A 12,698-nucleotide genomic window follows, 5' to 3' on the forward strand; every position below is an offset into this window, starting at 1 on the left:
TGCAGCTGTCCAGGTATTTGCCTAGCCCTATTTCTATGGACAGAGGGGACACAATCGCGAAAGGGCTTAGAGTAGCGGATAGATGCTCTCTTTTACTCGACTCGATAACGCGTCGCACCCTTCGGAATTAAAACGACACGTTTCTCTGTAATTTTTTTTTTTCCTTTATTTTTTTCTTTCCTTTCCTTTTTTTTGCACCTTGCATCTACGCGTATGTGTATTTATACGTTTAGAATTTGAGTTTTTATTTTGTTTTTATTTCTTCTTCTTTTTTCTTTTTTTTTTTTTTTTGATTACAGTCGATAAATTCTTTGTTTCTCTCTCTTTCGGATTACGTCAGAACGTAAAATCATTCTTCGTAATTAACGATAGATCATCCTTCTTTGCGTTTCATCGTGTTTATTATGTATGAAATAATTTTACTTTCTCTCTCTTTCTTTTTTTTCTGTTTCTTCATTTCTCTCTCAATCTTTTGTAAAATATTTATACGATGCGCGAAGAAGGATGTAGCTTTTATTAGGACGTTGTGAATCGAGAATGAATATCTACTTTTATGTGTCACTCCAGCTGCGAGGATCAACACAAGTGCGTCTCTTAGCCCTTCGCGACAAGAGGGTCGGTCGACCTTTAATGCGCCCCCAATGCACCCTATATATTACTATCGTACGGGACGACCTATGAGACGACGTGGTCTCTATGGTTTGCTAATTTTCACGGGGTCTTAACACCATGACGTTCGAGCCGATTAAATCCGATCTAGTACTGTGTATCGAGTTTTCGCACTTACCCCCTCCGTACATCTCCATAATTTTTTTTTCTTCTTTATTCTTTTTCTTTTTTATAATCTCGAGAGAGGGAGGGAGAGAGAGAGAGAGAGAGAGAGAGAGAGAATAAATAATTAAAATAAAATAATTTCGAAGGTTATACAAACGTATGACATAACGATAAAGATTTGTTTTCTTTTCTTTTCTGTTCTTTTTTTTCACGCATCGATCACACAAATTATAAGAGCGACGATATCGCTCGATTATTATTTCACGTTGTGCGTACATCGCAAAGTCCTTTCTGATAAGGGCCAAGCATTTTGAGCGATAAACGCAGGTGTATCGACACACCTGCGTAAACTATACAGGATAAGTAATCTATCCTGTATTGCACGAGTATTACCATTAATCCTACGAGAAAGTGATATGTATATATATATATATATATACATATACAATCGTTGTGTATTAAACGCTTTGAGTGATAATTATCTCGTCTTATATATATATACACACACATATATCATTTTTTTCTAATCTCACATATACAATAATTGATTCAATATACATAGAGCAAATATCGTAATAACGTGATAGCGTGTATGATCATTTTTTATTTACAAAGTAAAACAAAAAAAAAAATATCTGCTTTTTATAAAAGTTTATTTATAAGAAAAAAAGATCTAGAAAATGTCCTACTATGTTTCACTTTAATGACTCTTTTTTTTTTTGTTTTATTTTTACAGCATACTAAGAAATATTCTCTCCATTCTCATCTATAAAAAAAAAAAGAGAGAGAGAAAAAAGAAATGTCATCAAATTCTTTTTCTTTCCTCTCTTTTGTCTTTTTCAATAACTAAAACAAAATGACGAGGAAGAACGTGTGGAACACAGAAAAGGGTTCTAATGAATGTTACTAATTGTAAGAAAATGTTTACGAGGATGACGTTGACAAATTCTTTTCTCTCCTTCTCATCCTCTTTCTTTCAACCCTCTTTGTCTCTCTCTCCCTCTTTTTCGAGAGAACATGAAATTGTTCCTAATTGTCCACAAATCGACGTAGACTCCCCTCGATTTCTCGAACCGTTAAATACAGACAGCAGCAGTACCACCACCATTAAACATTCCTCTTCCCTCCCACCACCCTCTTTTTCTAACCCTCCAAATGTGTTCATATAGCGGTAGCAAAAGGGCGTTCCGCTAGCTAGCTACTACCGATTCGATTCGAAAAGGGTCTGGTGCATTTTCGGTTTAGGTCTGGAGCACCGGGCACCCCCACGGTGTAATATGGATTCAATTACACCTCATTGTACAACGGTGTCTATAAACAAGAATGTTTTCACAGCTGATAGCGACTCGGGATACACTGTATCTTCTCTCTCTCTTTCTCTCTCTCTCTCTCTCTCTCTCTCTCTCTCTCTCTCTATCTATCTTTGTAATATTAAAATTTCTAATTCTTTGAAGATATTTGATGAAAATAACTTTGCATATTTTTTCAAAGGCAGATTATCAGAATGTAATCGTAAGCATTAATAAGAACAAGTTTTTCGTTAACTTGCTAATTATAAGAAAACATTGCATTGTTCTTTTTTCTTTTCTTTTTTAACGAAAGAACACATTTTTTCTATTTCTTCTTCCTTTTTTCTTTTTTATGATAGATCATGCAGTTGATTCAAGTAAACGTTCATGGTTCTTCGTTAACTTGTTAATAAAAAAAAAAAAAAGAAGAAAAAAAGTGTTACGGATTTTTTTTTTTTTTCCATAAAAGAATACATTCTCTTTCAATTCTTCTTTTCTTACGATGCATCATGCAATTGATCGAAAAACTTTCCAGTTGTCATATTCGTACCATTTGTTTGTTAATCGAAATATATATGTTTCATGCATTTGCCAACAAGTTAAAAATGATTTGATTGTTCATAATCTATCCATATTACACACACACACACACACACACACACACACACAGAGAGATATATTGATGCGTGAGAAAAGAGAAGTTCTTTTGGTCGTTCGTGTTCGAAAATGACAAGGAAATGGAAGGCGAATAAGGAAGGAAGAAAGGATCGACGTCGTGGGAAGGTACGCAGCCGTCGCCGCCATCATTCTCCTCCCGGAGAACGACGCAGGGCGTCGCGACGCCGCAGTATCGACGCACCGCCCACTACATCTATCCTTGTCTTTCTCTAATTCTGTCTGTCCGTCTGTTAGTTTCTCTCTCTCTCTCTCTTTCTCTCTCTCTCTCTCTATTCGAAATATACTTTGTCGTTAAATTTTGTTAGACTTTGTCACGTGCTTTTCAATCGTAAAAAAGGTCTTGTACTTCTCATCGTTCTATAATTTAAAAAAATTTCATTAGAACCCAGTGTGATTTGTTTTGTTTTTTTGGTTTTTCTTTCTTTTTTTTTTATTATCATACAGTAATGACGAAAAATATATCTACGTTCGATCAAATAAAAATGTTTAATTATTGAAGGATTACGATAAGCGATCTTTTATTATCGTAATTAGTAAATTGAATATTTTATTTTGTGGAAGAAAAGAAAAAAAATAAAAGGTAAACGATATTCATAAAAATTAGACGAATTTGTTGGTTTTCAAATATGGCGATATACAGAATTTTTATTTACAGTTTTGTATCTCGATTGTATATATATATACATATATGTGATACATATATATATATATGTGAGTCGAAGGAATGTTCGTTCTTAATTAATTCGTTCTTAAAAATGATTATTTTCATTTTCTTTTCATTCTTTGTCTCTTTCCAGATTACGTTCGTTCGTCGTTTTTCAAATATTCAAAAATTGCACAAAAGTACTTTTTCCTTTCTATTCTTTTTTCTCTTTATTTTTTTATTTTTGTGTTCACTTTTACACGAGTCCACGCAATTCGTGAGAGCGAATTATTCGACTCGGTTGAAGTTGGACTAGATTAGATTTTTCTTTTTCTCCTCATTGTTTTTTCCTTTTCTTTTCCTCGCGAAGTTCTTCCGCTCGATCTTCTAGAAATTCACGATAGACTAGACGATTTGATCTTTTATAAATTTCACCATCTTAGACACTAAATAACACGTGTTACGAAATCCCTCGGTTGTTTCGAGATTTGAAGAATTCTCAAAAGGATGAGGTGAAGTAGGTCGGAGGAGAAGGGCTGGTGTTGATTATTTCCTCTTTTTTTTTTTCATATTCTTTTCCTTTTCTTATTTTTGTCTTCTTTTTTTTTTATCTAACCAAGACAAAGATGGAGATGGATAAAAGACAGGAGGGAAATGAAAGAGAATTCTTTACTCGTAAGTCGTTCCGGTTTTTGTTGTTCTCGGATCTTCAGGTGTCCAAACCTTAGCGTACATAGTACCATTCGACGAAACGTCCGATTCTCTTGACCAGGAAAGAGAATGAGAGATAAAGGGATTGCCACCGCTTCCTGAAATAATGTAATTGATGATATTATTTCTCATTAGAAACTTCCATTGTAACAACGTATTAAAAATAATTACATAATATCACCGAATCTAATGGATAATAATAATAAGTGTTATTTAATGTATATCGATATAGTTAGGTCGTTAACGTCATAATTCAAAGTAACACATTCAAAGTTTTTCTTCAAATGATTTATGATCGCCCTATCACGAAAATAACACACTAGGATTTCTATTCGTTTCCTGCATGCGACCAGATATTCTATATTTGTTATATATTTCAGACAGGTGTCACACTTGTATAACGATATAGAAATAATAGACTGAATTTTTAGTGAACAGTCAGATATATCCAATCGTTTATTCTAGATGCGAGTTAATCCAGTAGATGTCTTGTATTCTTGAACGCTTTTCGATGTCATCGAAATTATCTCTTTCTTTCTAATTTTTTATTTTACAAACGTTCAAAAAAATTCCTCAAAAAAAAAAAGGGAAATCTTTTCTATAACAATGATCGTTCTTTCTTTTGGATAACATAGAAAAAAGAAAAAACAAATAAAAACACAAATAAAAAAAACAAATAAAAATTAGGATAAGTCGATTGGATCCAATCATAATTGGCCTCACCACGAACTATGATCTTCTTGGTGTCATCTCGTCCAGAACACCTTGAATGACCACCGTTTCCCGTTAGAGGGTCGTTTCCTTTGTCAGCACGAACAAGTTCATTGAGGAACTTTATATAACCAATGGCCAGTTTTAAAGTGTCGACCTTCGATAACCTCTTCTCGTAGGGCAATGTAGGTATATGAGCCCTTAAACCTTCGAACGCGTCATTTATGTTCTGCATACGTCGCCTCTCACGCATGTTTGCAGCCTGTCGTTGTTGAACAGCCTGCCTTGGACATTTCCCACCGACACCGTTTCGTCTGCTGCCACGACTTCGGCTTCTGCTTCGTCTAAATCAACGATTGATCAATCATCGATCATCGTATTTCAAAATCCAGAATCGTAGGAATCACTTAACGTCTCTAAAATAATCTTTCGTTTATCATTTATCGTTTATCAATCACCGTTCATCCTAAACGATTTAATTTGTTAATCTAAATTAGTTTCAATCTGTATGATCTATTTTATTGTGACAAATATATTCTAATTACATCGATGATATTCCTATCGTATGTTAATACATAAAGATTTATTGATCGACTAGCGATAATGAAATTAATATTTAACGTTAAACGTTATAGTGTATACTGTGTAAATAATTTTCATTAATTTCCATATTGGATAAATCAGTTATACATATTCCTTCGTATCGTTTCTGACAAACATATATATATATATATATATATATATATATATATATATATATAATTTTCTTCAAACAAACGTGAGAATAATCATATCACATAACGTATCTTTATAACATGCAAATGATACGAAATTGAACGTGATCGCATAAATATATAAAAACGATTGATAATGATTGATCATTTAGCAATATGCTTCGAGATAAGAAGATATTCCTCATTCATCGTAACAACGATTCTTAAATATACTTATTACAACTTACTCTCTCGCATGATTCTCTTGATCGCTGCTGTAGACGCTCTCGTTGTCACTACTGTTCTCATCGTAAGGATAAACGTCGCTACCGCTTGTACTTCCGGTACTACCGGAAGGATGCGACGGTAATTGTGATGGAATCGTTGGTAGGCTAGCCGTCGTTGGTGTACCATAATGAGCAGGCAAAGCTGGAATCGCTGGATTACCAAGAAAACTATGTGCCTCGTACATATATTGACGATTCATTATGTCCAATTCTAGATTGTCCATGGAATACATTTTTCCTAATTTTTGTTTCCTCGTCCTTCTTTCTTTTCTTTTCTTTTTTTTTTTTTTAATTCACCAGTTCAAAATCAAACGAACCTTTCTCGTCTCGTGAAATTAATCAAACTTTCTTATGATATTCGCTCTTTTCCATCTTCCTCTTTTATTCTTCTCTCTTTCTTCTTTTATTTTACATCTACATCCCTGATTATTATAAAAATCTCATGGAGCATTAGAAGAGATTAGAATATATAGACCGTCTTTTCGTTCGTGTTCGAGTACTCAGGAATTCGAAATCCTTTAACATCCATCGCGATCACGATCAAAGGATCTTGGATGCACATCCACATAAATATACACACATCCACACACACACACACATGCGCGCACAAGACATGGATAAAAACGAATAGTTAGAGAGACACGTGTCAAGGCAATCCCAACGCGTGTCAGGAAATATTTCTAAACACCGACACGTGTCCCTTACCAACAACCTTAGGACACGCGTCCTGAATTATTTGATTTGTCGAATCGACACTCGCCGTCGACTTTATTTTACTCGCTATCATTCGCCGTCGTACTTATCCCGGCGTCCATCTTTTTTACACCTTCGAACCTAATCCCGTCGTCCATTGCCAGTTATAACCAATACAACTTTGATAAATCAATTAAAACTAAATCAATTACGATCGTTCGATTATTCTCTTACGTATTATCATAGACAATCCTCTTGGACGTAAAATATGATTTGTAATTTTGTTCGATATTAAAAAAAAAAAAAAAAGATTCCTCCTTCCCGCACGGTTTCTTCAATCGATCATTTTCCTGTTTCCATTCATTCACGTGCCTTTTCACTTATAATTTTTGTCTTTTTCTTTTCACGATCGTCCCTTTTTCCCACCTTCGAAGAATCTCTTTTTTCTTCTTCTTCTTCTTCTTCTTCTTCTTCTTATTCTTCTTCTTTTTTATCGATGTTAAAATATTTCACGGTAATCGTTTGATCCGTTTGGTAGAAAGAAAAAAACAAAAGAAAAGAAAATATATTTGTTTAATTCGCGTATCGTATAGTACGATGACCACTCTCGACTTCCGATCGCGTAACTGAAATCGTGAAAAGCGAGAGGAAGGCGGAAGCCATGCTCTCCCCTGTTTCCGTCTCTCTCTGTTCTCTAGATATTGGTTGGGGTTGAAAGCCCAGGCACGACCCCCATTCGTCGCGAGGCATAGAACGCGGGGGTAGTAGACGGAGCATGCCTCTACCACCACCCCCCTCCTCCGTTCCCGTTGCTGGGGGCAGCGGTGCCGCCTCTTCATCGATCTGATAAGGAGCACTGTAATTCGTGTTTCCATGATATACTTCACTCTCTCTCTCTCTCTCTCTCTCTCTCTCTCTCTCTTTCTCTCTGTCCCTGTCTCTGTCTCTGTCTCTGTCTCTCTCTATCTTTTTGTCTCTTTCTGTCTCTCTCTCTCTCTTTCTTTTTCTCTTTCTTTCTCTCTCCATGTATACGTACACATATATGTATCCGTATATACTTTTGTATCTCTATATGTCCAGTTATATACCTACAGAGCTATTCTCAGAGAGATGTCGCAAAATTTGCGACAAATTTACAAAATTTGTAGTACATATTAAAATATTTAAATGGAAAATTTCTGTTGATTCGATGCAGTTTAATCTTAAATTTCTATTTTTTTTTTTTTTGATATAGTGTTGAACCGAATAGAGGAAGTATTGTAGAATTAGTATCGAAGATTAATCATTTCAGCGTGGAGTTATGAAAAGCGATTGTGATGAAGTTGGATTTAATTTTGATTTTTTTTTTTTATCTTTTTTTTTTATTGGCGGTGTATTTGGGATTTATGGTGAAAGAAGATACAAATAAAGGATAAATATATATACATATATATATATGTATATGTAAATTATATATAAAGAAAAAATATATAAAGAAAAAAGTAATAACGTTTCTCGTAAATATAGTTTTCGATGTTACTCTAATCTAGTTTGTCCTTTTTAACAATTTTCCATATAACTACTTACATTATAGGTAATAACGTAGTAGGTACTTACATTTAAATTTACAAAAGACGATAAAATGACTAGTTAGATATACGACATTAGATCGATCGTAAAAAGAGCATAGTTAACCTTGATTCCTCAGTGAAACGAGACGAAGGAGATTTAAATAATTCAATGACTATATCGCCAACTTTTTCTTTATTTCTAACTTTTCATCAAAGAATCTCTCGATCTTTCGATCAAATTATTTCGATTAAATATATATATATATATATATATATATATATATATATATATATATATATATATACATATACATATACATATATACTTACATATATCTTTATATATATATATATATACAGTTGCAGTTATCAAACTGCAATTATCATTTTCGATATCATTTCATTTAATCGATCAATATTTTTTTATTAATTAATCGTTAAATATTTTATATTAGTATAAATAATATCAAATGTCAGAATCGTATCGATTACATGTATTTAATGATATTTTCAATTATTTATAAATATCGAAAGTATTAATTTGAAATAATTACTTACTTACACGTATAAAAGAAAAATTCTGATCGAATAAATTCGAAGCGTTGTATTTTGTAATCGTGCAATGACGTAGCTTCGTTAAAAATATATCAACCAATCATAGATAATTGTATAGAGTAGGAAAATCAGATAGTACAGTATGTACCTGTATTCACAACCGCATAATTATAGGTTCCTCGGTTCGGGCCAAATGTCGCCGAAATACTTAACTCTCGGCAACCCTTACGCAATGTTTTCACTGCACGCGTCACGCACGTGCCCTTTTCACGTTTATTCCACTTGGATAGATTAGTACTGATTTCCTTTGTTGCTCCATTCGCTGTTTTTGTATAATAATTGGCCTCGTTCGTGTATAATTTATTTGTCTTATGTTCGTGTATCGTTGTCTTTTCCTTTTCTTGCTTTTTTTTTTTCCTTTTTATTTTTTAAGAACAGAATTCGAAAAAAAAAATCGCAACGATATCTTCATTTTTAATAGATAAAGAAACGTACGAAAAGGTTTCGGAATTTTTTTTAATCTTTTAAAAAATTGATCGCTCTTTTAGGCTGATGTTTTTTTTTGTTTTGTTTAAATCGTAAAACTACAAACTTGGCCCTATAAATAAGAGTTTAATTACGAGATTTAAGAAAAAGATCATAAAGAAACTTTTGACTCACCTTTTATATGAATCGTATAAAATTAAAAGTATCCATGTATCATGGCTTTTGATCGAAATCATATTATACGTTTTTAACTACTAATAATATAATAGATACAATAAAATAATGAATTTAACTCAAGCTATATCGTACTACGTAACGATAAATTGAAGACAATCGTTTTGGTTCGTAGGTCATTAAAATTGGACGATTAAAACGGCTGGAATCCAGATACCTTTCACAAATGAACCTTTCACTTTTCCTATGTGGGAGAATCGTGGAATGAATTATTATCGTTCCATCTGTGACCGATCCACTTTTGGGAAAAAAAAATCGTCAGAAACGTTGAATCGATTCCCACGTATTATATATTTCTACAATACCACGGTTATTATATTGGTATCGTTTTGGATAGATTTCTTTTTTTCCTTTTTTTTTCTTTTTTTTTTTTTAACACCGATTTCCTCGACTTTACAATTTAATTTTTATATCGATTCGAGATAGATAGGGGATTGAGGATGGAATGGGGTGGATTGTCCGTTTTTTGTTTAAACGATAGAAGAAAATTTTCGATTGAATAAGTATAAATGGGTTTTGGTATTACGTCCCATCTCGTCTTGCTATAATCCCAAATGAAAATACTCGAACGGGACGACGATGTGTTCTTTGTGTGTATGCGTGTATGTGTATGTGCCTGTATGCGTATGTCCCGAAAAGTTTTTTCTTTTTTTTTTTCATCTTCTCTAGATTAAAAGATAAATCGTAAGGGAGAGGGAAGAACAGATTGAATCGCTCGATTCCATACCCCTCGCTTATATAGATAAGTACTTTTGTATGTGCTCTAATGTAAAGCCTACTTTCATCTTGAATTATCGTACTTACACACATATATGTATGTATGTACGTATATAATTTATCCAACGATCGAGATGAAATATCTTATTATTGTTTTCCTTTTTTCTTTTTTCGTGTAATAAATTAACGACAAATTTAATCGACGTGTATTGAAAATTAATTATGAAGTTCGATGCTGAAGGGATTCTTTTTTTCCTATTTTATTTTATTTCATTTTTTTTTTTTTCTTATAATTCTTGCAATAATTCGTTTTTAATAATTCATATAGGAATTAAGATAAATTCGTTCGTGAAATCTTTTGTAAAAATTAGTATGGAATTTATATGGAATCTTTATTCTTTCTCTGCTAATAGTAGATATTTTAACACCCTTCCCTTCTTTCACCCTTAGTCCTGAAGAGAATCTCTCTTCACGGTGCATCCTCGTACATCCACAAGTAAGTAACACCTGGTCCGCTGTAACACCCTTGAACATCCTGGTACCTATCGAGGACACGCCTCGGGGGCCCCCTCTAAGTGTCTATTAATTTATACTCAGCATGAGTGTGAAATCGATTTGTGTTCGCTCTCGATCTACTCTTAATAAATCTACAGGAGCATCGACCCTAATACAACTCACGATGATCATCGAAATCTTTTTCTTCAATTATAATATAAATATATATATATATACACACACACACATATATATGTATATATTATAAAAAAAAATGAAATAAAAAATTATTATAATTATTCTACATTAACATATGAAAATACGACGTTTGTTCTATGATCTTCCAAATTTTTTACACTTATCAAATATGTATAACGAAATATTTTCTTTTTATCATTACGTTTTATACGACATAAACAAAATAATTCAATATTTAAATTAAAATATTTATAATTATACGAATTGTTTGATGTAAAAATAGTAATCATAACCATAGTGACACCATGGTATGATCTATTATTTCAAACATATTCATCGACTATAAAAAAAAATAAAAAATAAAAAAAAAAAGAAAAAACATATGGAGAACTTAACCGCTAGAAGGGATACCGCAAAATGTTTCTAGGGTTAGGAAAATAGAGAGAATAAGAGAGAGGGAGGGTTTACGGGAGTTTTAGAGAAAGAGAGAGATAAAGAGTGCAACGCATTGGAGCGTGGAACGTTTTGGGGGTCGTACACTGTTTGGAGGGTCTTCGATGAGGACACCATAGGGGGTACCATCCCCTACATACCGGAAACGGTTTTACCGGATATGTGAGTACATATTAGACAGGTGTTTGATACTTTGTTGCTTGCTTACGTAAGTCCATGAGTCGTAAGTCGTGAGTTTGTGATAAGAATCGTCGATCGATACAAAATCAATCGATTATGAAATCTATCTGATTGGCCAATAAGTAATTTTGGTGTCTGTACTATTTCCTTTTTTTTTTTATTCAATTTTATTATTTTATTAATTAATATTATTAATTATTAATAATCGTATACAATATAACATTCTAATGTTTATTAATGTTGTTGGTGTATAATTTGTTAGTACTAATACGATAATAATATTATTTGTTTTAGTATGGTATAGTATTTCTTTATTGTTAGAAAAATATTAGGATTATAGATTATTTCTTGGTATTGGTAAATTATCTTAGTATTCTGTTTATTTACGTTCAATATTATTTTTTAATATTAGTAAATTACTAAAATACATAGATAAATAACGATATATTTCAAGTATCTACTTACAAAAAACATACGTTAGATTTATTCATTCGTCTTTTTTGTTTTCTCAAACTAACAAATAAAATCGTAGATTATATTTTAGATAATCTTACACGCGAAGATCATCGAAGATCCGTCATTTTATTTCAATTCAATGGAAATCTAACGATTGTAATTTAATACTTAGATAGATCGACGTTAAGATAATTTTATCATCCTTTATCATCTCATCTAAGGATCATTATCTTCAACGATATGTTCGTTAAGAGTCATTCACGTTACATGTTTTTCTTAGAACATATGCGACTATATGCACGACCTCATAGAAAATTAATCATTAATCATTTCTTTCCTTTTCTCAGACATGCAAATACGATATTAATTTCTTTCAATAGCAGAATATTACTATATATTGAATATTATTCCGATATTGCATAGAACTAAATCGTAACGCAATCTGTAGTTGTGCGTTAAAGTAAAAAGAATTTATTATCTACGGTCGATAATTTAGATCTCTGTTAAGGAATTCTATCCAACATATGATAATCAATCTTCTTAGTATATCATGATCTATAATATAAATATCTGCTGATAAAATAGAATCTCTAAGAAGAAATAAATATTAACGATATCTTCGATTTTTATATTGATATAATACAACTTATATATCGATATAAATTTATCGAATTATATATATATGTATATATATATATATTTGTAACTTTTTTTTCAAAATAAAGGAAAGTAAAAAAAGAGATAAAAGAAGAAAATAAAAAAATAAGAAAAATGAAATAAAAAAAAAATCGGGCTCGTCCGGGATTTGAACCCGGGACCTCTCGCACCCTAAGCGAGAATCATACCCCTAGACCAACGAGCCATCTTGACCAGTT

The 12,698-nt window shown here is 32.3% G+C and overlaps 1 protein-coding gene and 1 non-coding gene across 3 annotated transcripts; both read right to left on the reverse strand.

Moving 5' to 3' along the window:
* Window positions 1–3,360: 3,360 nt before the first annotated feature.
* LOC127063698 (pancreas transcription factor 1 subunit alpha) lies at window positions 3,361–7,149 on the reverse strand. 2 transcript variants are annotated; one of them, XM_050993745.1, is made up of 3 exons: window positions 5,768–7,149; window positions 4,822–5,150; window positions 3,361–4,193 (listed from the first exon to the last, which is right to left on the reverse strand). In XM_050993745.1, the coding sequence occupies exons 1-3, from the start codon at window positions 6,037–6,039 to the stop codon at window positions 4,054–4,056; spliced, it is 741 nt and encodes a 246-aa protein (XP_050849702.1). In that variant the 5' UTR covers window positions 6,040–7,149; the 3' UTR covers window positions 3,361–4,053. The 2 variants fall into 2 exon arrangements, with proteins under 2 accessions (XP_050849702.1, XP_050849701.1); XM_050993744.1 differs by having other exon boundaries at window positions 4,819–5,150.
* Window positions 7,150–12,613: 5,464 nt separating this feature from the next.
* Window positions 12,614–12,685, reverse strand: Trnap-agg (transfer RNA proline (anticodon AGG)). Its single transcript has one exon. It is a non-coding gene; the product is annotated as a tRNA-Pro (tRNA).
* Between the last annotated feature and the right edge of the window lie 13 nt (window positions 12,686–12,698).

The sequence above is a fragment of the Vespula vulgaris genome, chromosome 5 (genome assembly GCF_905475345.1).
Source record: "Vespula vulgaris chromosome 5, iyVesVulg1.1, whole genome shotgun sequence".
In the NCBI taxonomy this organism is placed as follows: Eukaryota; Metazoa; Arthropoda; class Insecta; order Hymenoptera; family Vespidae; genus Vespula; species Vespula vulgaris.